The 20,778-nt window shown below is 38.8% G+C and overlaps 1 protein-coding gene across 6 annotated transcripts; it reads right to left on the bottom strand.

The window, feature by feature from the left end:
• Positions 1-3,362: 3,362 nt before the first annotated feature.
• eif4enif1 (eukaryotic translation initiation factor 4E nuclear import factor 1) lies at positions 3,363-20,162 on the bottom strand. Of its 6 annotated transcripts, none has more exons than XM_074646315.1 (19): positions 19,807-20,162; positions 18,098-18,245; positions 17,938-18,011; positions 15,802-15,929; positions 15,151-15,425; positions 14,145-14,343; positions 13,813-13,976; positions 12,916-13,075; positions 12,255-12,431; positions 10,425-10,696; positions 9,797-9,871; positions 8,422-8,608; positions 7,703-7,791; positions 7,307-7,440; positions 6,843-6,921; positions 6,587-6,710; positions 6,003-6,314; positions 5,735-5,905; positions 3,363-4,339 (listed from the first exon to the last, which is right to left on the bottom strand). In XM_074646315.1, the coding sequence occupies exons 2-19, from the start codon at positions 18,212-18,214 to the stop codon at positions 4,164-4,166; spliced, it is 2,913 nt and encodes a 970-aa protein (XP_074502416.1). In that variant the 5' UTR covers positions 18,215-18,245; positions 19,807-20,162; the 3' UTR covers positions 3,363-4,163. The 6 variants fall into 6 exon arrangements, with proteins under 6 accessions (XP_074502416.1, XP_074502436.1, XP_074502427.1 ...); XM_074646335.1 differs by having other exon boundaries at positions 12,916-13,054; positions 19,807-20,161; XM_074646326.1 differs by lacking the exon at positions 19,807-20,162 and adding an exon at positions 19,433-19,546.
• Positions 20,163-20,778: the final 616 nt, after the last annotated feature.

Consider the following 20,778-nt stretch of genomic DNA (forward strand, 5'->3'; position numbering starts at 1 on the left):
GTACAAGTCACTGAAGGCTTCACTATAAGACGATAAGAAAGGTACCAGTGAAATTAAATGTAAACGAAATCAAACAAGTGGTCATGCTAGTGTTATTAAAATATCAACTAATATCTGCATAAATAATTTAATGATTTAAATTGATAATCAATTTGGAGATAATGGATAATGTAAATTATTTTTATAATTCTTCTTTTTATTATTTAATTTTTAATGAATTACTTTGTAATTTAGTCCATTTATTCATAGATTAATAAATACATTTGTAAACAAATTTATGAATGCTAAATAATTTTTATAATTCTTCTTTTTATTATTTAATTTTTTAATTTAGTCCATTTATTCATAGATTAACAAATACATTTGTAAACTAATTTTTGAATTGTAAATTCTTTTTATAATTCTTTTCATTATTTAATTTTTAATGAATTACTTTGTATTTTACTCCATTTATTCATAGATTAATAAATACATTTGTAAGCAAACCTTTCCTCTGTACCAGCACTGTCTGTCTACTGATAGATTAATATAAATTGATAATTAAATATAATATATATATTAATATAATTACAAATTTAAAAATATTTGTATAATTTAATTTTTAATGAATTACTTTGTAATTTAGTCCATTTATTCATAGATTAATAAATACATTTATGAATGGTTCTTTTTATAATTCTTCTTTTTATTATTTAATGTTTAATGAATTACTTTATAATTTAGTCCACTTATTCATAGATTAATAAATACATTTGTAAACAAAATTATGAATGGTAAATTATTTTTATACCCTGAAGAAGGCTGTTTGTGCCGCTACGCGTGGATTGTTACCCAATCTTACATGTACCAGCATTGTTTTTAGCATTTCATCATGAAATAGCCAATTGAATAAAAGCTTTTTATATTTTTTGCCTGAAGAGTGCCTTGGATTCCCCCCTTTTTTATCTTTGTGTACCCCACCAAAGAGCACCTTCATCACACTGATTTGAACTTCTGAGCACTCTGGACTTTTTCCCTTTTTTGAAGATTCTTTTTATAATTCTTCTTTTTATTATTTAATGTTTTAATGAATTACTTTTTTAATTTAGTCCATTTATTCATAGATTAATAAATACATTTGTAAACACATTTATGAATGGTAAATTATTTTTATAATTCTTTTTATTATTTAATGTTTTAATGAATTACTTTTTTAATTTAGTCCATTTATTCATAGATTAATAAATACATTTGTAAACAAATGTATTAATGCCTATTTCTATTGTACAATTAATTATTAATTGGCTTTATTACCATTTACGTGACTCTTGTGGTCCTCCACAGTCTGTAAGCATATAAAGCATTATTATACTGTACAAGTCACTGAAGGCTTCACTATAAAATAACCTATGCTATAAGAGGCAGCCCACAGCTTTTCTATAGGATATGGGATTCATGGATCACTTATATAGAATCTTCTTAACCTTTCTAGGGTATTTACTTAATTATTAATTATTATTTTCTACGGGCTGTTTTTTTTCTCTACATTTATTTAATTAATTTATTAATTAATTTATTAATTTATTTAAGGTTTCTCTCTTACCACCATGAACTATACTGTACTTATTACCTTTAATTCAAACTAACAAATTAAATTATTTAAAAATATGATTTTTATGTTATTTCTTCTGTAACTTCACCTCTAGGGTTGGGAAGAAGGCTGGACCTGTCTCTGTGTGGGAGTGGGAGGCGATGTGTATGTGTGTATTAATGTATGTACATATTAAATGTGTAATGTAAGATATCATTTTTTTTTTGTATTTTGGCACCGGTGTTATGTTATGTTCGTTATGCTATGTTTGGAAAAAAAAAAGGAACGATAAGAATTTTCCCTCCAAAAAAAAGGCTTCACTATAAGACGATAAGAAAGGTACCAGTGAAATAAAATGTAAACAAAAATCAAACAAGTGCTCATGCTAGTATTATTAAAGTATCAACTAATATCTGTATAAATAATTTAATGATTTAAATTGATTATCAGTTTGGCGATAATGGATAAGTGTTGAACAAGGTCCAGAGTGACCTATCTCATTTTATAATAATTTTTTTTTAAAGATAATTAAACCTTATTATTTTGTTCTCTCCCATATGCAGGATATTATAAACTTTAATAACACAACCCATTCCAACACCACGGGCTGGAAACTGACCATAACTGAATCAACACTTCTCTCAACAAATAGTTTTACTGAGATAAGCGTATTGCAGCCCATTGCATTGGACTAGAGCTTGACCGATATAGGTTTGTATGTGGTGTAGGTTTTTGAGGCCTACACCAAAACTCAGATATTAGGCCTTTTTCACAACACATTTCGACTTGTCACAGTAGGAAAATCACAAGTGTAAATAATTAAATTAACAATGGCAGATTTCTATTTAGCTGTTTTGATCTCAGGATCCTGTATTAGATAAATAGACAAATTGGAAAATTGTGTTACAGCAGTAGATTATCCAGGCCAAATATATATGATTGTGCATGCTGGCTCACTGTCACTCTCACTGGGACACTTGAATAGAGCAGAGCCGTCGTTAGTGTCATTAGTAACACTTGTGCTTTTCCTACTAAGACAAGTCAAAATGTCTGCTGTGAGAAAGGCCGATAGGTTTCTTGAAAAAAAATCTGATTACACAATATTTCTTTAAGACCTCAAACACATTTGACATTTCTGCACCGACATGTCTTGTCAATTATTGGCTCATATACTGCGACGTCTGCATCAAACCAATATAAGCCAAGCAAATTAATCGGCCTAGCTCTACACCGGACTGTAGACTCGGACAAAATAAAGCCATCAGTTAAATGTCTCAGGCATGCGCCGCAAGTGCCGGGTATCCTTACATACTGTATGCAATTAGTGGTTTCATTTTACAAGTACTTTGGATGATTAGAAAGAACCTGCAAGAAAACCTTCCGCATTTCTCCTGGCAAGTAGTCAACAGTAGAAAATAAACCGCTCTGACTTGTTCAGATTTACACACAGTGGCCACTTTATTAGGTACAGCACAATCTAATGCTATGCAGCTCTGCCATAAGTTTTATTATTGAGGTCATAGTACTCATTTTTATTGAGGCGTTTCTAATATTCTGCCCCCCTCAATATTTGAAACATCTTGTTAATATAATACAGTCCAGTGTAACAGTAGTTGAATCAACCCATCTCTGGCAGTGTAACTAACCAAACATAAGCTTTGGCATGGCTGTTTGCATTGGATTGCACATTAATACCTAATAAAGTAGCCACTGAGGGTATATATATATATATATATATTCTGTACATAAATAGGAAATACAGAACCCATTTAAAACAATTAAGCAAACGGTGTTTTACTGAATTTTATTTATTAATTCTATTTGTGCTTTTTATAACTTAATAGCACATAAACAAACTGAATCCCAACCACCCTCAAAAAATTGACAATGTGAGCAGTGCTGCTCCCCTCAGTGACAGGTTGGATGGGAGAGGATACAGTTTAAAGGAGGAAAAAAACAACAACACAAAAAGGCACAACCAGCGCTCGCTGCATCCTCCGGAGTCAACTTGAAATGCTCCAGCCAGTCACATCTACAGAAAGGGGCCACTACGCATGCCACAACAGGGTAGAGCACACACTGAAGTTTACTCATCAATCCAACATTTCTCTCTGGCAGTAGCCCTTTCTCAGTGCAGTGCAGTTCAGCGGGGAAATTAAAGTTGGACAAGACAAAGGAATGCTACCAGCTCTTGGGGACTTTGTCTCTCGCAGTTTTCAGTTGAACTGCAGGATAGTTTCACCTTCCCCACTCAAAGAAAAAGAAAAAAATAGCTATATACAGGGAGAATAAGATTCTTTCCCACGGTCTGTACAATTGGGCCTATACATTATTTACTGCGCAGAGCCTAATACAAAAGAAAAGAAATTCACTCAGTCAGCAAAAAACAAATCGTCACTCGTCTTTCCTTTTCTGCTGATAAGCCTCTTCAAAAAGCAGTGACTTCAAGGTTGAAGACAAAGCGTGGCATGGTTAGACTGTCCAAGTCTGTGCACCGTCTTTCAAATTAAAGTTCACATTTTGATGGTAACGAGGAGGTGGAGATGGGCAACAAAAGAAAAAATAATTCTTGCTTCCAACAGTGTTCATTTTCTTATGGCCGGAACTCCAATTCATCTACACTTATGACCTTGGCCGGCATGGAGGGGAGTGGCTGTTCAAGCACGTCTGATCCAAACCACTTGGCGAGGCCTAAGCCTTGTTGCTGGGAGCCATTTGTCCGGTGAGGGCCATGGCTATGTGACGGAGGACCTGGGATGCCTGGATGCACTGCAAGAGGAGACAAAAATACAGTTTAATCCAAGAGCTGAGAAAATAAAACTAAATATCTTTGTTGTGCCATTTAATCAATATCATCCCCCTGCAGAGCCACAGTTGTAGACGCACGCACGCATCTGAGGTCCGGTCTGTTTTTTTTTTTTCCAAATAGAAACGCCCACTCAGTCGTTGCAAAAATGCAGTGACGTAGGTTTCCAAAGTAAGCTAATCAATAAGATTATGAATAATGTGAATGCTAGCACTAGCTGAGTCAAACTGGGCCTGAAGCCGCTATATCGCGACCTTCAAGACCAGACCAGGTTCCATTAACAAAAAGATAATTTGACCTTGCAGAACAGGGGAGTTGCTGGTCTACCGCCGCATCGATCAGTTAGTTTGGGTTATTTTGTGATATGCGGATCCAAACTAACGTGGCGTCCACACAGCAGTACATTGCTTAGCTTCTCTGCTGGTACTCCTGTCTTCCTCTCCAAACTGGGAGCGTGCCGACCGCCATCTAAGTTACTGTATGTAACATTAATACACCGACTATAAGTCTGTATATACACACTGTACATTAGTGCTGACCGATAAATTGTATTTTCATCGTCTTCGCAATATGAACATGCACGATAAACACAACGCAACAGACTGCCTAGCTGCGATGATTAAGGAAAATCATTTTATTTAGGGATGGTTCCCAAAACTCAGTATTAAACTGGCCAAAGCAGCCCGTCCTCTCTACCAGCCGACAGGAGGAATGACCGATACTGTCCGATGTCCGTTTTTCATTATTTATAAACGTCACTCAGGAATATTATATATTTCATTTACATTTTAGATTGTTTCCAGTGAGATAATGAGTTTATATAGTGACTTTGCTGTTGTAAACATTACAATTGCTGCTCTAAAAACAATGAGCACATTTATATTTAAAATATTCAATTATGCAGTTCTGAATTTAAAGACAACCAGGCTGACATAAGTAGAGCTAATATTCAGTCTTCAATATTTGTTTATTGCAAGACATAGCGTCATCGCAATATTGACCAATATCACAGATTTTCCTCATATCGTGCAGGCCTACTGTACATGTAGAAGCGTCATGCATAGAAACCTTCGTCAGGTCACGTGGGAAAACATTTTTCAAAGGGCTTGAAGGGAAAATAGCACATCGACACTAAAACTTGCATACTTTGACCAACATTTGAATGTTCAGAATTGAATACATAAACACCTGAAGCTACAGAATGATATGATGGACCCGCCCTTTAACTTACGCCCTTTCCAGACCTTTATCTTAGGTTATTCTCTGTGGCAGTATTCAGTAATTGAAACCTTTGAGGGGACGTAATGCTGCCACTAGCACATGCCCATACTGAGTTATAATATTTGACTTCCACTCACTTGGTCTCTGTTGCTGAAGTTGCTGCTGCATTACTGCTAACTGCATCTGAGTATTGACTCTGGGAGGTAGAAGAGGATGCCCTGTTGCACTTAGAGGGTACAGCTGTTGTCCAAGCAGGGCTGGAGGCAAGCCTTGAAGTTGAGCCAGGTCAACATGTTGTGGAAATATACCTGGTGGGTACAATTATAGATAATCAAGGTGAGAGGTTTAACATCACATCAAGTGACAGAGTTAAAGATGAGAAAGTGGGAAAACAACAACACTAACCTGCTTGCGCAAGAGCAGGTCCCAGTTGCTGGGGCTGGATACCCTGCGCCAGCATTCGCTGAACCACATTAGGGTGGAGCTGGGGAGGAGGGCGCACCATCGGTACATGGGATAACAGCGGTACCGGGTAGATGGGACGAGGGAAAGATGAGGAGGGTCCTGGAGCCATGGTGGGCGCACTGTGTCCAGCAGAGCCAGGCCTGAGACGCTCCTGGTCCTTGCTCGGAAAGGTCTGCGAGCCAATCTTCACTCCCCCAGACTGGCCAGCATTACCCTCGATCGCCTCCAGGTATAGATGTTGGGAGCTGCCGTCTGTAATCACATAACGCAAGTCCCAGTGTTAGTGTTGTAGTGCTTAGACTAAATCAAGGAAGGTTGAAAGATGAGATGTCACGGCGCTATATTGCAGCATATCATTGAGGTACGACACATGAGCAGTAAAATCTGGTCTGCAGTCGCCCAAATTGAGCAAATGGCAACACACGACCACAACTCACACCCCATAGCTCAACACCATATCCCAGCCTCCATTCAATAAGCCTAGAACTAAATCAGGAAGTTGTGGGTAAATGAATGCTCTGTACCATCTAGAGAGTGCCCTGCTGCCTCCTCCTTCGTCTCCGAACGACTTGATGGTTCATCTCTGCTTTTCTCTTTTGTCGCGTACATTTTGCGAATCACAGAGGTGGGTGTAAATGACGGGGACAACTGTAGTGAGTAAACAAAAACAAATAACATTAATACCAAGAGATGTAGAGATCACCACCAAAAGTTTAAAGAGTCCAACTTCACAGGACGATGCTGAATAATGGCAGCTGGGACGATAAAGTATATGCTCACCATGGTGACAGCATTGCCCGGAGAGTTTCTTCCAGCAGGCGGAGGGCCTGGACCAGGGGAGCGATTAACACGCTGCAGTCTGTAGATCACAAGCACATCATCCAAACATAACTAGCAAATACTAACCAATCCTTGATGTTATCTGGTTTGGGTGCATACATTCAGGACACAGATGTATGTCAATATGTAGCAAAATATTTTCCATTTTGTTAAGATTTTTAAAAAGTAAAACAGTCAGAGAAAAAAAACTGTTGTAAGCTGTATCACTAGAACATGTAATACGCTGTATTTGCCATCATTCCAGTTGCTGAAATTAACAGGCAAGACACGTAGCCCAATTCAAATATGTTCTTCATAGCATATGAAGATCGCTCATTAGCCAAGGAGGCATTAATCACATTGAATACATTATTTTACTATGAATACATACTGTGCAGTATTTAAATACCCCTCAAGAAACTAACCTATTTCGATAAGATTTGTCCAGTGGTGGCTTGTAGCCGGACTGGTATGCGTGGTGGGCATGTAGAGCAAGGTCCTGTTGAAATGCCAGAGCTTCCAGGTCGGCCTGATTCACTGGCATCGAGAGCGCCCTCATCTGGTCAAACAAATACAAACAACTGATGAGATCCCTGACTGATGTCTGAAGAGGAGTTGGTTTTCTTAAATATATATACACACACACACAGTATAATAAAGCAAAACTGATTAACAGAATATTGTAAATGGAGCCCAATGTGCATTTACTGTTAAACATTTTTTTAAATATCAAGTTACATATTAAGATTAATTTTGTGTAAAATATCTTTTCAGTAATCAAACCATTAATCAAGTTCAATGCGTCTAAACATTTTGGCTACCTGTTGTTGTATTGCAGATCCAGGGCTGATAGACCTGTGAACATCAACAAACTGTTCTGGCATCATGGGCTGATGACAAACAGGGTAACCTTGAGGTAGGAGAGGGAGAAAAAAACATTACATGATCCAGCTTGTCTGACCAACACAATCTACTCAAACACAAAAAGTATAAAACTGAAGATATCTGATGTTGTGGGTAAAATGCACACAGCCACAGTTCAGCTCTCTTTAGTTGCTGTGATCATATGCCACTTTGCCTTTATGCTGAAAACTAGAGAATAAACCCCACCATTTTTTAAAAAGGTTCACTATGTTGCACTTTCACTACTTTTGTAGCTCCTGTGTAACCTAGCTTCTGAGATCTGTTTCACTCCTAAATTCCTGTTCCTTCACCTCACAGATGGCGTCAATGCCATGAGCTGTAATAAAGTCCGGATTGCATTAACATTAAAAAAGTAAAGCTTTCCACTGTGTTTCTGATAATCATTAAATGCTCTTGGATGGATTTCATTAATAAATTGTTAGAGGCAGCACTGAGGACAAACATTTCATGAAAAAAACCATTTGGGATCCCACAGAGTCCAAAAGCTTCTGGGTTCATTTCTGATTATGCGATCATGAAATCTGTGTGTAAAGCCCAACGATGAAAGAGAAAGTCAATGCATACAGTATGGTTTACATGTCTTGGCTGCAACATGTCACTTTTGCAATTAACTAACCTGCTGAATGTTGCAACCGAGTGTTGAAGTAGTCAGGTGAGGGTGCCCTCTGTGGAAAGAGAGGGGGCGACGGGCCCTTGTGTAGTAGGCCATGTAGAGGGGCATGGGTCGTTGGGCCGTCAGAGCTGCCCAACAGATTGACCAGTAGTGTAGGAGAGGCACTACGAGCAGGACGTCCCAAGAGCTCCTAAAATACAAACATATATTGGCCAAGATATCACAATTCACTTAAATGTTATTGGTCTGGCAGTGAAGATTTAAAAGCAAAGCCATCATCCATAAAATGTGGGATGGAAAAAATAGTTTTTCACCCCCCCCATTAAATTCACCCATTTCCCAACCTTCCTCAACAGCTCTAGTAAAGATTAAACACTTGTAGATACAGCAAACACACAGTTACAGTGCTCTTAGACATTAAATCTTTATGTTTTGGTCTTTGGTGTTTTAAAACCCTGGCTGCCCCTCAAACACAATCTGAACAAGTCCATAATATTGTTTCTATAAAATCTCTTCTGTAGACTTGTTTGGTATGGACTGCACACTTTGCTACATATAGTATTCATCTCATACTGCCTCTGTCTGACAGCAATAAGGGTGAATGTTTGTCCAGCACCAGAGTGCAGAGTTTCAGTCTGAAGTTTGTCTTGAGGCTACAGGAACAGATCCCAAACTTTGCTTTTTTTGTCAATTGATGAGATGATTTCTTTGAGTGAGTGTTTCACAGCATGTAGCAGCATTAGGGTAGACGTTAGTACGTATACCCTGAGCAGTACATTTGGCCATCTACCCAGCTGGGGATGTACAGTCCTTCAACTGCTCAACAAGTTGTAAAAGTTGACATTTAGGCAGCCTGTGTCAGAATTCAAAATTATTCTCTGTGGTGTCCTTATTTTCCAACACCCTACTGTTATACAGTTTGTTGCCACCAAACTGAAAAGAAAACACTCATCTATTTATGGAATGTTTCAAGATCTGATCTTAAAAGGGACCGGAGGGCTGTCCAAACAGGTTGGAAATTGTAAAGAGACCTGAGGACCCAATTCAAAATGCACTTGCCTGAAAAGGCTCAAATATAAAGAGAACAGCAGAATGATGTGGTACAAATTAATGAGCAGCTGCAGTTGAAAAAGGCAACAATACGCGTCATTTTCTCCCTGCACTTCAGTTTACACTCTACATCTGCTGCAAAAAACACTTCTGTCTTGCAATAATTATAAGGCACCACCTGATCACAAACCAGAGACCTGTAGTACAATGTGACCTCACTCAGACCCGAGCCGCCTCTGTTAATAGGAACCTAGTGGACCTTTGAAGACCTCTAGCCTATACTAAATGTTTGTCAGCATTAGCCTGACAGGACAGTAAACATACAAACCTGGAATATGTTTTTCTGCTGTTGAGGAGGCACCTGAGCTTCAGACAGCGACACCACAGCTGGGTCTGAAGGATGCTGCGTTGCACAGGGAGAAACTATTTGTGGCAGGCGCTATGCAACCGAAAACAAACATTTCCCTGTAAAAACCCATCTCAGTAAGCAATGTAAAGTGTGTGCTAGACATTGGCCTTCAAGTATCAATGATCACCAGATATAAAATTTGGATATTTAATCGCATACAGAATTTGGTGAAACCTCTTCAAACTGCAACACTACAAGCCCAATGAGATGGATTAGTACATGACAGTCGCAATCAAAGTGTCCCTCATGCAAGTCAGGTATGCCTTTGGTTGGTTCTCATCATGGTTCTCGTCTCAGTACAAAAATAAACCAGGTCACAAATTCAGAAACGGAATTGCATAAAAAGGACAATTGCAGATTTCATACATCACAAAGATTCAAAAAACTAATTTATGCCCATCATTTTCTAGTCCATCTATGAAATTTTCAAGAAATGCATTATCTATATTCAGATGAAAAAGCTTGTATGAATACCTGTTCCAATGCAACATACACAATGCTGTTACTTATCCAGGGAAAACTGTAAAATATATATAGAAATACTTACATTGTTTGCCTTGGGTTGGTGGTGAGTTGGCAGAGTTCCACTTGCCTTCATGCTGCTGACCAGTTTATTAAAGGCCGACATGTCTGTGTCACGTGAGTGTGGACGGGCGCCTGAGCCGCCAGTTAAAGCCTCCTCTAAATGTTGAGCCATGAAGGGCGTGCCATTTCCTCTCTGTGGAGGCGGCACCTTTCGCACCTGTGGTTCTGAGCCCAGCTTCATCCCCTTCATCCCTCCCTCCACTTCCTCCAGCGAGAGCACCGCTCCACAGTTAGCTGGAGACAGATATATAATCAAAATTATTGTAGCACTGTTCAAAAAAAAAAAAGAAGTTAGTGCTATAAAAGTAAATTGAAATGCCAATTAAGAAAATGTCATATGATAAAACTGGGTTTTGAGATTTATAATGGGACACCGACTGCATACTTGAGACCCTTAGACTTCTATAATCAGATGCGTGAACAGCGAAGACCTGGTCACCCTTAGCGGGTGTTCAGATAATCAAGGGGCTGCATCGGTTTGTGGCTTGCTATTGCATACCGGTTAGAAGTCTGGTTTCTTAAGCCATCAAACACCTGGATTTATTCCTCAGACACTACACAGAAATGTATAATACTATTGGACAGGATTTTACAACTCTGAAAAGTTATTACAGGGACATTCATTTCATTTTGTCTCGGCGATCACAAGATAAATAGAGATACAGCGTTCATGTTTCAAAGTAAGGTACCAAGAATCTGCGCTCACACATATTTGACTGGCTAATGCAGGACGCGGCCAGATTAAATTGCACAGCATTGTGGCAAAAGCTGAGCCAGGCTCAACAATTTGGCAAGATGATGCTGCATCTTTTTTTGCTGGAGCCTTCTGCATCAGAGGGCTTCAAATAGGAGAACCTTGGTCTGATCAGTCTTAGTATCAAGGTCAGATTTGGGAACCACAAGAAGGGCCATGCCAGATGGCAGCGATCAGGCTCATATGGAGTTAAACAATGTATTGCTACTAGGGCTGTCAATCGATTCAAATATTTAATTGCGATTCATTTTTAATCTGTTCAAAATGTAACTTAAAGGGAGAGTTTAATTATTTAATATTCTTATCAACATGGGTTCGGGCAAATATGCTTGCTTTATGCAAATATGTGTGTGTATATATATATATTTATTATTGGAAATCAATTAACACAAAAAGACAAATATTGTCCAGAAACCCTCACAGGTACTGCATTTAGCATAACAAATATGCTCAAATCATAACATGGCAAACTGCAGCCCAACAGGCAACAACAGCTGTCAGTGTGTCAGTGTGCTGACTTGACTATGACTTGCCCCCAAACTGCATGTGATTATCATAAAGTGGGCATGTCTGTAAAGGGGAGATTCGTGGGTACCCATAGAACCCATTTACATATCTGGAGGTCAGAGGTCAAGGGGACCCCTCTGAAAATGGCCATTACAGCTTTACCTTGCCAAAATTTAGCTTAAGTGTGGAGCACTATTTACTAATATGACAGTTGGTATCTTGGATTCATTAGGTTTTCTAGTTTCATATGATAACAGTATCTTCACTCTAGCTTTAAAACTGAGCCCGCTACAACCTCCGAAACATCGATTGCGTTAATGCGTTAAAGAAATTAGTGACGTTAAAATAAATTTGCGTTTAAGCGTCATCTTTAACAGCCCTAATTGCTACTATACAAAATTCCATATACCATGCTCAAATTATATCCATATGACCTAACTGTACATGAACAAGATGTCACAGTATATTCCCAGTAAAAGTGTGTCATGGTATAACTCGACTGTGCAAATGTTTTAGTGAACTGGCACTCACTGCTTTCCCGTAGCCGAGCCTTGTTGACCGACAGGGTGGAGAGAAGAGGCTTCAGGTCTATTTTGGCCTTGTGAAGCAGCTCCAGGATGTCCACCTTCTCCTTGCACTCCGATGATTGAATGGGTGTGAAGTATGAAGCAGGGCCTTGGCTAGAGGACGTGCCGCGTGGCTCAAGCCCTTCAGAGGAGCAATACAGACCAAGATTTAGTACATCCTCCAACACAGTGTTTTGGGGCATAAAGCAAGAATGTAAAAGGCTAGCAATCATACGGTGTTGACAAAGTTTAAAACCTCTTTTAACTACATACTCCCCAAGATCAAGATTTAAATGCCACACCCCCAGACTGATGTACAGTCAAGATTGGCTTCTTTCAGTAGGTTTCTTTTTTAATACTTTACAAGATAATATGCCTAAAAGTTGTTTATGCCCTCAATGTATCTTCAACAAGAGAAAAAAAAAATCCAGGGGCTTTTTCATGAAGCATATTTACTGAATTATCTGGAGAACTTTCAAAAGCTTAGACCTCCTGAAATCGAATATGGAAGTTATCGTAATCCTTCAATAACCCCACTTTGAAAGAACGGGCATCTGTGGAGTGCTATGCTTGGTTTTAAGCTACACAGTTACATGAAGGTCCTTTAGGGAAATCAAATCATTTACCTGCAAGCTTTTCCAGCTCCTCATGGGGGGTGGACCTCAGACTGCTGGACCGGCTGCCTGAAGGGCTCAGGTTACTGGAGAACCACTGACTGAAGCGGCTAGCCGATACAGGGCCCTCCCCCAAAACGTCCTCTATCATCTGCAAGACAGAAAAAGGCGCCTGTGAAACAGAGTGAGAAACACAAATAACGGCAGGCCGAAAGGTACGAGGACAAATGTGCACTTACGTTTAGAGCGTTTTTTTCCCATGGATTTAGCACAAAATGTGCTAGCAGATAGAGGGCAGTGTCATTGAATGCACTGCTGTTTGGCCATGTGTTGATTTAATGCCTCAAACCAGTCTGTACACAACTTTATTATTCTGTTTGTACACTGGTTCACTTAGTTTTCCCAATTAGCAGGTCTAATGTATCTATAATGATGGGCATAAATTTGGATTGTTGATACCTTTTTAACCCCGTGCAGTAGCCCGCTGACAATATTATTTAGAAAGTGCACCATTCAGTGACAACACCCACCACCACAGAGCAAGTTCAGTGAGATAAAGCCAGTGCAGCAGAGGTATTCTTGTGCTGACAAAGTATCTGCAAACTTAATACTGGTTTACTTTATATGGAGACATCAACTTGCACATGAGCAGATTATGTAATTTGTCAGGTCACAATTGTGCCACAACTTTCAATGTATTCTCTAAAATGTTTAAAGATTTATATATATATATATTATGAAGAAAATGCCCTGCAAGTCCGTTTGAGGTGAAGGACACTTGAAAACCTCTACTGTTAAAGCTTATACTGATTAGAAGACTACATCAGAAAACAGGAGTTATAAATCCCATCTGTGATGTTCACACCTTTAAAACACCAACAAACCCACACAGTGCACCCCGGTACTTACAGAGGCCAGTCCCGGCATGGTCTTCTCTAGATTGAAGAATTCATTGAAGTCAAAGTCTCCAGCTGACTGCTCAGGCAGAACATCAGAGTGGGGAACCTCCTGATCGGCAGTAGACTGCAAACCCGCATCTCTCTCTTCGGTCTGTACACCGTTACATTCCGGTGCTGCACAACAAAAAAAATAATAAAAAAATCACAATCTTAAGTATCCCTACTGTGATAGCAGTTGCACTATGCTAGTTATCCAAATAATTCACTACAGTTAAGTAATTGATTAAAACAAAATGCATGAAAAAAGGGTTGACTGCATTATGGTGCTGTAATTTGACATGCCTTCTCTTATGGACTCCGCCCGCTTCCTTGACCGCTTGGACCTGCGACCTGCATCCTCCAGGATTTTGTCGTCAAATCCAATGAGCTCGATCGTCTCAGACTGGCTGGTGGGACCCTGGGAGAACCACTCTGGCTCCTCCTCTGCATAAGAATCATTCCTTCTCCTTTCACTAAACACACGTTTGTCACCATAATCCCTCTGCAAATGATGACACAAGACAAACATAATATCACTGTGGGTAAAACAGAAGATAAGGGCTTCACATGCTGATAATTAGATTAAATGAATGGGACCATTCTTGAAATAAACTCTTTGTAGGGAGAAAGCACACTGATGAAGCATTCACACTAGATCAGGCATTGCGGCAATTTGCCACAGGGTTGTGTGGAAGAGTCACTTTAATGGCCCATTGACTGCGATGATTAATTTTTGTTCCCTCATGACTGAGTTGTACAGCTCTGGATCACCACACCCCCTGGATCTGGTGTGTGAATGCAACCTGAGGTCTATGCAGCATCTTCCTCATTTTACCAAGTAAAGTTAACGTTTGCTTTTTATATAATGTAATTAACACTAGATTACTGAGCCAAAACCAAAAACATTTTTAAAGTTTAAGGCTTTTATTTCACCTGTCTATTTCTCTTATCAGCTAGTTTTGTCCTGAAAAATTAACTTCATAATCTTCACAAGTGGTTTTGTGAAACAAACTGAAGGGCAAATTAGTTTTGTGATTTTTCAGAACTTTCTTGGCAATGCTACTTACAATATTAAAATAAAGGCCAACCTCAATGCACTGAATGCCTCACTGTTCAAACACTATTGACTGTTTCAATGGAATTGAATTGCTAGGCAACAGCTTGGGTCCATGTTTACATCATGTCAGTTTATGTAATTCACATACACTGTAACAGGAAATAAACTGGGAACACATTTGGAACATTTACAACTCTAAAATGGTCTATAGGGAAATACATTATGGATGGACTGAGAACAATGAACACCTACCCTGAATCTTTTATCCTTAAAGTCTCTCTCACGTTCCCTCTCTTTGTCCATACGGGGTTCTCTCTCAAAGGCTCGTGCGGCAATTATGCGGCCACTGCCGATTCTCCGTGCCCCTCCTAGACGGAGACTCTCATTCTCCTTATTTTCCAGGGGGCTGATCGGGCGACGGGCGTGGGGTGCAAGTGCAGCGTTGCCTTGACATCCGCCTCCGAAGCTGCGTCGCTGCGGGCTCAATACGACATCCAGATCGTCCTCCTTTAACCGCTCACGAGGATCTGAATACAATGCAGCAAAAAAGGCTCGACTTTAGATGTTTAACACCAACGGTCACATCATAACCAAACCAACAATCCAAAGTAAGCCCATCTTAAAGAAAGATCTTTCAATTTTCTCACAAGAAGTATTGATTTAATTTCTGCCTCATTTACATGGTTATTTTATCCCTTAAGACAATACTATGTAGAGCTGCTGAGGAGTTATAAACATTACAATTACAGAAACCTTTCTGGATAACAAATATACTGCTTCACGATTCATTATCAGCAGATCATCTCTGAAACAAACATCCTCCTACAGAAAGTAAGATCATTTTATGACCAATAATTTGGTTTAAATCTTAATCTTTAGATTTCTGGCTTTGGGGTCATTTACCTGGGATTCTTCGTTTCAAAGGAACTCTGTCATCCACATAGTCCTTCTTAAAACCTTCCACCGGAGAGCTACGCCCTGATGTGGGATACAGTGAGGCATGCCACTTCTCAGGGTCCCAAATACCGTCACTGTATCAAAACACCATTTGAAGCCACAATTAAAGTACTCAATTAGTTGACTAAAACAAGACAAATACAAAAAGAGAAAAATCCTCAACTTGGTGCAAGATCATTTTATATGTTATATAAAATGATTATATAAATGGACTAATCAAACTAACAATGAAGGATAAATACAGGGGACAGCATACATGTCTAATTTCAGTTTCTTTGTTTCTGGGCGTTAGAAAGACCAACTGTAGGACAATCTAACAGCTGCATTTAGTAAACGTCAGCATGGCCAACACGATTTAAAACCAACTACATCAATGGATTTCAACCTTTACCCTGTGAGCCAAGAAGAGTAACGCCATTTTCTATCATACCAGCTTTTTTCTATTTTTTTCATGATATTCATCAGTCATCCATGTCTAAAAATCACTCCCCAATTGATTTATCTGGAATGAAAAACAGCAGGGCTCTGCAGAATCGACAATCATTTAAGTAGAAAACACAAAAGACTGGTGATGGATTATGCATTAGGAGAGAGACTAAAAAAAACATGCCAGACTCCCACGTAAGCACAAGTTTGCTTGGCATTTCAAACGGCTGGTCTTGAGACAGCTGTTAAAGAAGGTCAAAATATTAAATTTACCTGCAGATGTCCTGAAAATCTGCTGTCATTTCTCAAATCTGAATGCAACTAATACAGAATGTATATTTTTTTTTAAAAAGGAGGCTGAAGAAAAATGTCAAAGATGGTCTCTGAAGCAGTGTTTTCCTTGATTTAACGATACTGCCTCTAAAATGTACAAACTATAACAAAATAGAAAAATACAAGTGATCTGGAGACCAAACACCTCTTTTATGTGTGCCTTTATTCTTAAGGGAAGCCATCACAACATCTAACATCTGAACCAATCTTTGACTAGCCACTTGTAGCACTGTATGGTCAATATTTCCTCAAGGAATTTAAATGAGTTGCAGTGAACTTCAAGACGCAAAGTAAATGAAACTAAATAAAAGCAAGGTCCTGGGGATATTCTGGCCACCAAAATCATTAGATTAACTTTAACAAAACTGTAAGTCTGAGAATTGTTTGAGGGTTTGTGTAAAAAGCAGTGCAAACAATTTAATAGCCTACCAGCTCTACTTCATAGTAATCCCTTTAATTCAAAGTAACTTTTGAATAAAGACACTTCACACTATTCCAGCAGCACATACAATTAGACAAAGCCTTACTCAATGCACACTTTGATCTCCATGCTGAGATGTGGTCTGAACTTCAGAGGCATGTGAGGACATGTGCTTCGCTCTTAATAAGCTTGAGCAACTGTCAAACACAATCCCTGTTTTTATGTTTTTTCCCCAGAAAAGTCTCCATATCCTATAACGGAGTCTGAGAATTTTAATAATTTCTTGGCCCAAAATTACAAAAGATATCAATTATTGTCTAGAGATGTTCCGATAAAATTTTTTCCTTTCCGATACCGATGCCTGAACTTGCAGTAACGACCGATACCGAGTACCGATCCGATACCAGCGTGATAAAATATATAGTTATCATTATTATTATTATTTAACAGTTGCTACTGACCATGTATGGATAGTGGACAGTAGTTGCCAGTGAAACTATTTTTAATAGATTACAATATGCCAGACTCCCACGTAAGGAGTCTTACGGACTCCATGATATACACATAGACTGGCTTACTGGCCAATACCCGATACCGAATTTTGACCAGTATGGATGCATTTCCAATACTGGTATCAGTATCTGAACAACTATTATTGCCGATCAATACTATCTTCCAGCACACGCTTTGAAAATGGCCAATTAAAGCCACTAATGTTGTAGATTCAGAATTCCTTTTTCATTCTCATCAACTCACGTATTTAAGGGAACACATACATATGACCAGACCAGGCATCTACTTATTAAGTAAATTATTGTCAAAGGGAAGCAAAAATCCAAGCTATCTCATTATTATATGGATTGTATATGGTATGGATTACATCCAAGGAAATGCATTCTTACCTGTCATATTTCTCAGAGAGACAGTCTGGCCTTTCATTGGAGACTGGCAGTTCTTTTATTTCCAGAAGCTCCTCCTGTATAACAATTGATAATGGTTAGTTTGTGTTAGAGGAACTATGCGTGGCCTCTATATAATCATACTGTTGGTATTTCTCATCACCTTTGAGTATCTGTAAGGAGCTGTGGCTGTGGCTGCTGCTGGCTGTTGTTCAACTTGGTCCACAGCAGCATCTCCTCCATCACCAATCTTCTGCTCGACACAAGCATCGTTCTCCATGACGGATGTCAGCCCGACAATGACCCTGTTCCTGTTGAAAATAAAAATGTAACGTTTCTAAGTTAATCAAGTAGCTCAAAACTGACTTAACTTTGAAGTGTTGGTTTGGACAATAAAGCTTTAAATGTTAACTGAATGCTTCAATTGATAATTGGTGTCAATCAATGAAAGCATTTGTTAAGTTGAAGCAACAGAGCGTCTAGATAGATATAGATAAATAAATAATTTATTGATCCCGAGGGAAATTCAAGACCTATAATGCTGTGCAGAGCCTGCAAAAAAAAAAGCAGCTAACATTTAAACTTGTTTGTATGGAACTACAAAACCTAATAAAAAAGTGTCCTGACCTCAAACACGTGAATAAACAGCCACAAATGATCATCCTCAAAATAAACTTCTCCACTGACTTCATTTTGAAGTGTTTGTTTGGACAATTTAAAGGTTAACTGAATGCTTCAATTGATAATTGGTGTCAATCAATGAAAGCATTTGTCAAATTGAAGCAACATAGCGTCATTATTACTCAAAAAACACCTCAAACACCACCTGTTCATCAAGGCCTATGATCTCAGCTGACTCTTCCAACACTTCAATTGATTATTGGTGTCAATCAATGAAAGCAGTGATTAAGTTGAATCATTATAATGATGTGCAGAGCCTGCAAACAAAAAAAAGAAGCTAATATTTTAAACTTGTATGCATGGAAAAACAAAATAATAAAAAAGTGTACTGGCCTCAAAAACATGAATAAACAGCCAACAATGTATAATCCTAACAATAAACTTCTCCACTGACTTCATTTTGAAGAGTTTGTTTGGAGAATAAAGCTTTAAAGGTTAACTGAATGCTTCAATTGATAATTGGTGTCAATCAATGAAAGCAGTTGTCAAATTGAAGCAACAGAGCTTATCATTATTACTCAAAAAACACCTCAAACACCACCTGTTCATCAAGGCCTATGATCTCAGCTGACTCTTCACACACTTCAATTGATTATTGGTGTCAATCAATGAAAGCATTTGTTAAATTGAAGCATCAGAGCTTATCATTATAATGCTGTGTAGAGCCTGCAAAAAAAAAAAAAAAAGCTTACATTTTAAACTTGTTTGCATGGAACAACAAAACAAAAAAAGTGTCCTGACCTCAAAAACATGAATAAACAGCCCAAAAACCATCTAATCCTCACAATAAACTCCTCCTACCGTCGAGCTAACTAACCTGCGACAGGTGTAGGTAACGCTGCAGCCCAATCAGCAGGTTAATTGACACCAGCCAGACACCGCTGACATCAGACGTGACACGTCAATTACAATAACTCACCTCACATTTGCATCAATTGACACATTGCCTCTGTAGAGATAGTGGACTGAAGAGGGTTAGAGATGAACCCCCAGTAACAGTGAGGGTCCCGTTGTTACCGGACCTGTTGCTAAATGAATCATCTCTTTACTGGCTGAGGAGAATACACGCTAACAATCAGCCACTGGATAGCTAGGCTAACATCCCACACAGTTCACTCCACATCTCACTCACGGTGTAAACACTGAACACACCACTGACTACCTGGTGAATGTGTAAACAAACACACTTACTGGTTGTAACGGCTGGTTGGTGAGTTCTGGTGGTTTAACGGCCGAGCAGCGGCGGTTCGGTTCACGGTAGTTAGCTAGCTAGCTAACCTAGCAGCCTCAGCTAGCTAGCTAACTGGGGATAAATCCCTCCCAGCGACGGAGCACCTCTGTCTACAGCCGGCCGAGGGGATGCGGGGAGTTCAGGTAAACACACAGGGTACTGGGGTAACTAAACACAGAGATCACAGGTCCAGGTCACAGGTAGTCGACAGTGAGGCTGTGGTATCTGTGGTTATTGTCTGCTCTCTCGCTCTGTTGTCTGAGTCGTAGCAGCGATTCTCCTCTCATCACCGCTTTAAGAAGGTCCTAGCAAAGATTACACTGTGCCCGGCGCGCCTTTCTACAATTCCATATCGTCCGGTGTGCGTCCGTCGTGTTGCATTTTAGTATTTAAATAATGATATAGAAATCACATGTTACTACTGAGGTGTTTGTGTGCGGTAATATAAACTGCGGGAAAAATCTAACTTGCTTGGTAGGGGGATAAGTAGCACTACATTTAGGATATTCAAGAGGCATTATTTGGGGCAGCTACTCATTGTCTTGGGGTTTGCCCGATTTGTGACTCAGTCACAGCCGGCGCACGGTGCTTCAATTCAATTACATTACATTTGCTTTATTGGCATGAGCTCAATGGTATATTTTATGATGCAATGAAACTGATGTTTTCAAAACATTTTTATTATTAAATAAAAGTGGATGTGATTTATTTGTGTGAAAATTCAGTAAATGCCATCAGTACTGTTTTTCAGTCACATATCAGTCAATTCAATTCAATTTGCTTTATTGATCATGACTGTCGGGTGAACAATATTACCAAAGGATCAATTCAATAATAAATAAAAATAAAAACAAGAACATATATATATATATATATATATATATATATATATATATATATATATATATACATATATATATATACAATTCATT

The sequence above is a fragment of the Sebastes fasciatus genome, chromosome 1 (genome assembly GCF_043250625.1).
Source record: "Sebastes fasciatus isolate fSebFas1 chromosome 1, fSebFas1.pri, whole genome shotgun sequence".
Classification (NCBI taxonomy): Eukaryota; Metazoa; Chordata; class Actinopteri; order Perciformes; family Sebastidae; genus Sebastes; species Sebastes fasciatus.

Coding starts and splice junctions, on each gene's coding strand:
- eif4enif1 (XM_074646298.1), bottom strand. Junction 15,426..15,801: donor TTTGAAACGAAGAATCCCAG/GTAAATGACCCC, acceptor CATTGTATTCAG/ATCCTCGTGAGCGGTTAAAG. Junction 14,344..15,150: donor TTAAGGATAAAAGATTCAGG/GTAGGTGTTCAT, acceptor CATCATTTGCAG/AGGGATTATGGTGACAAACG.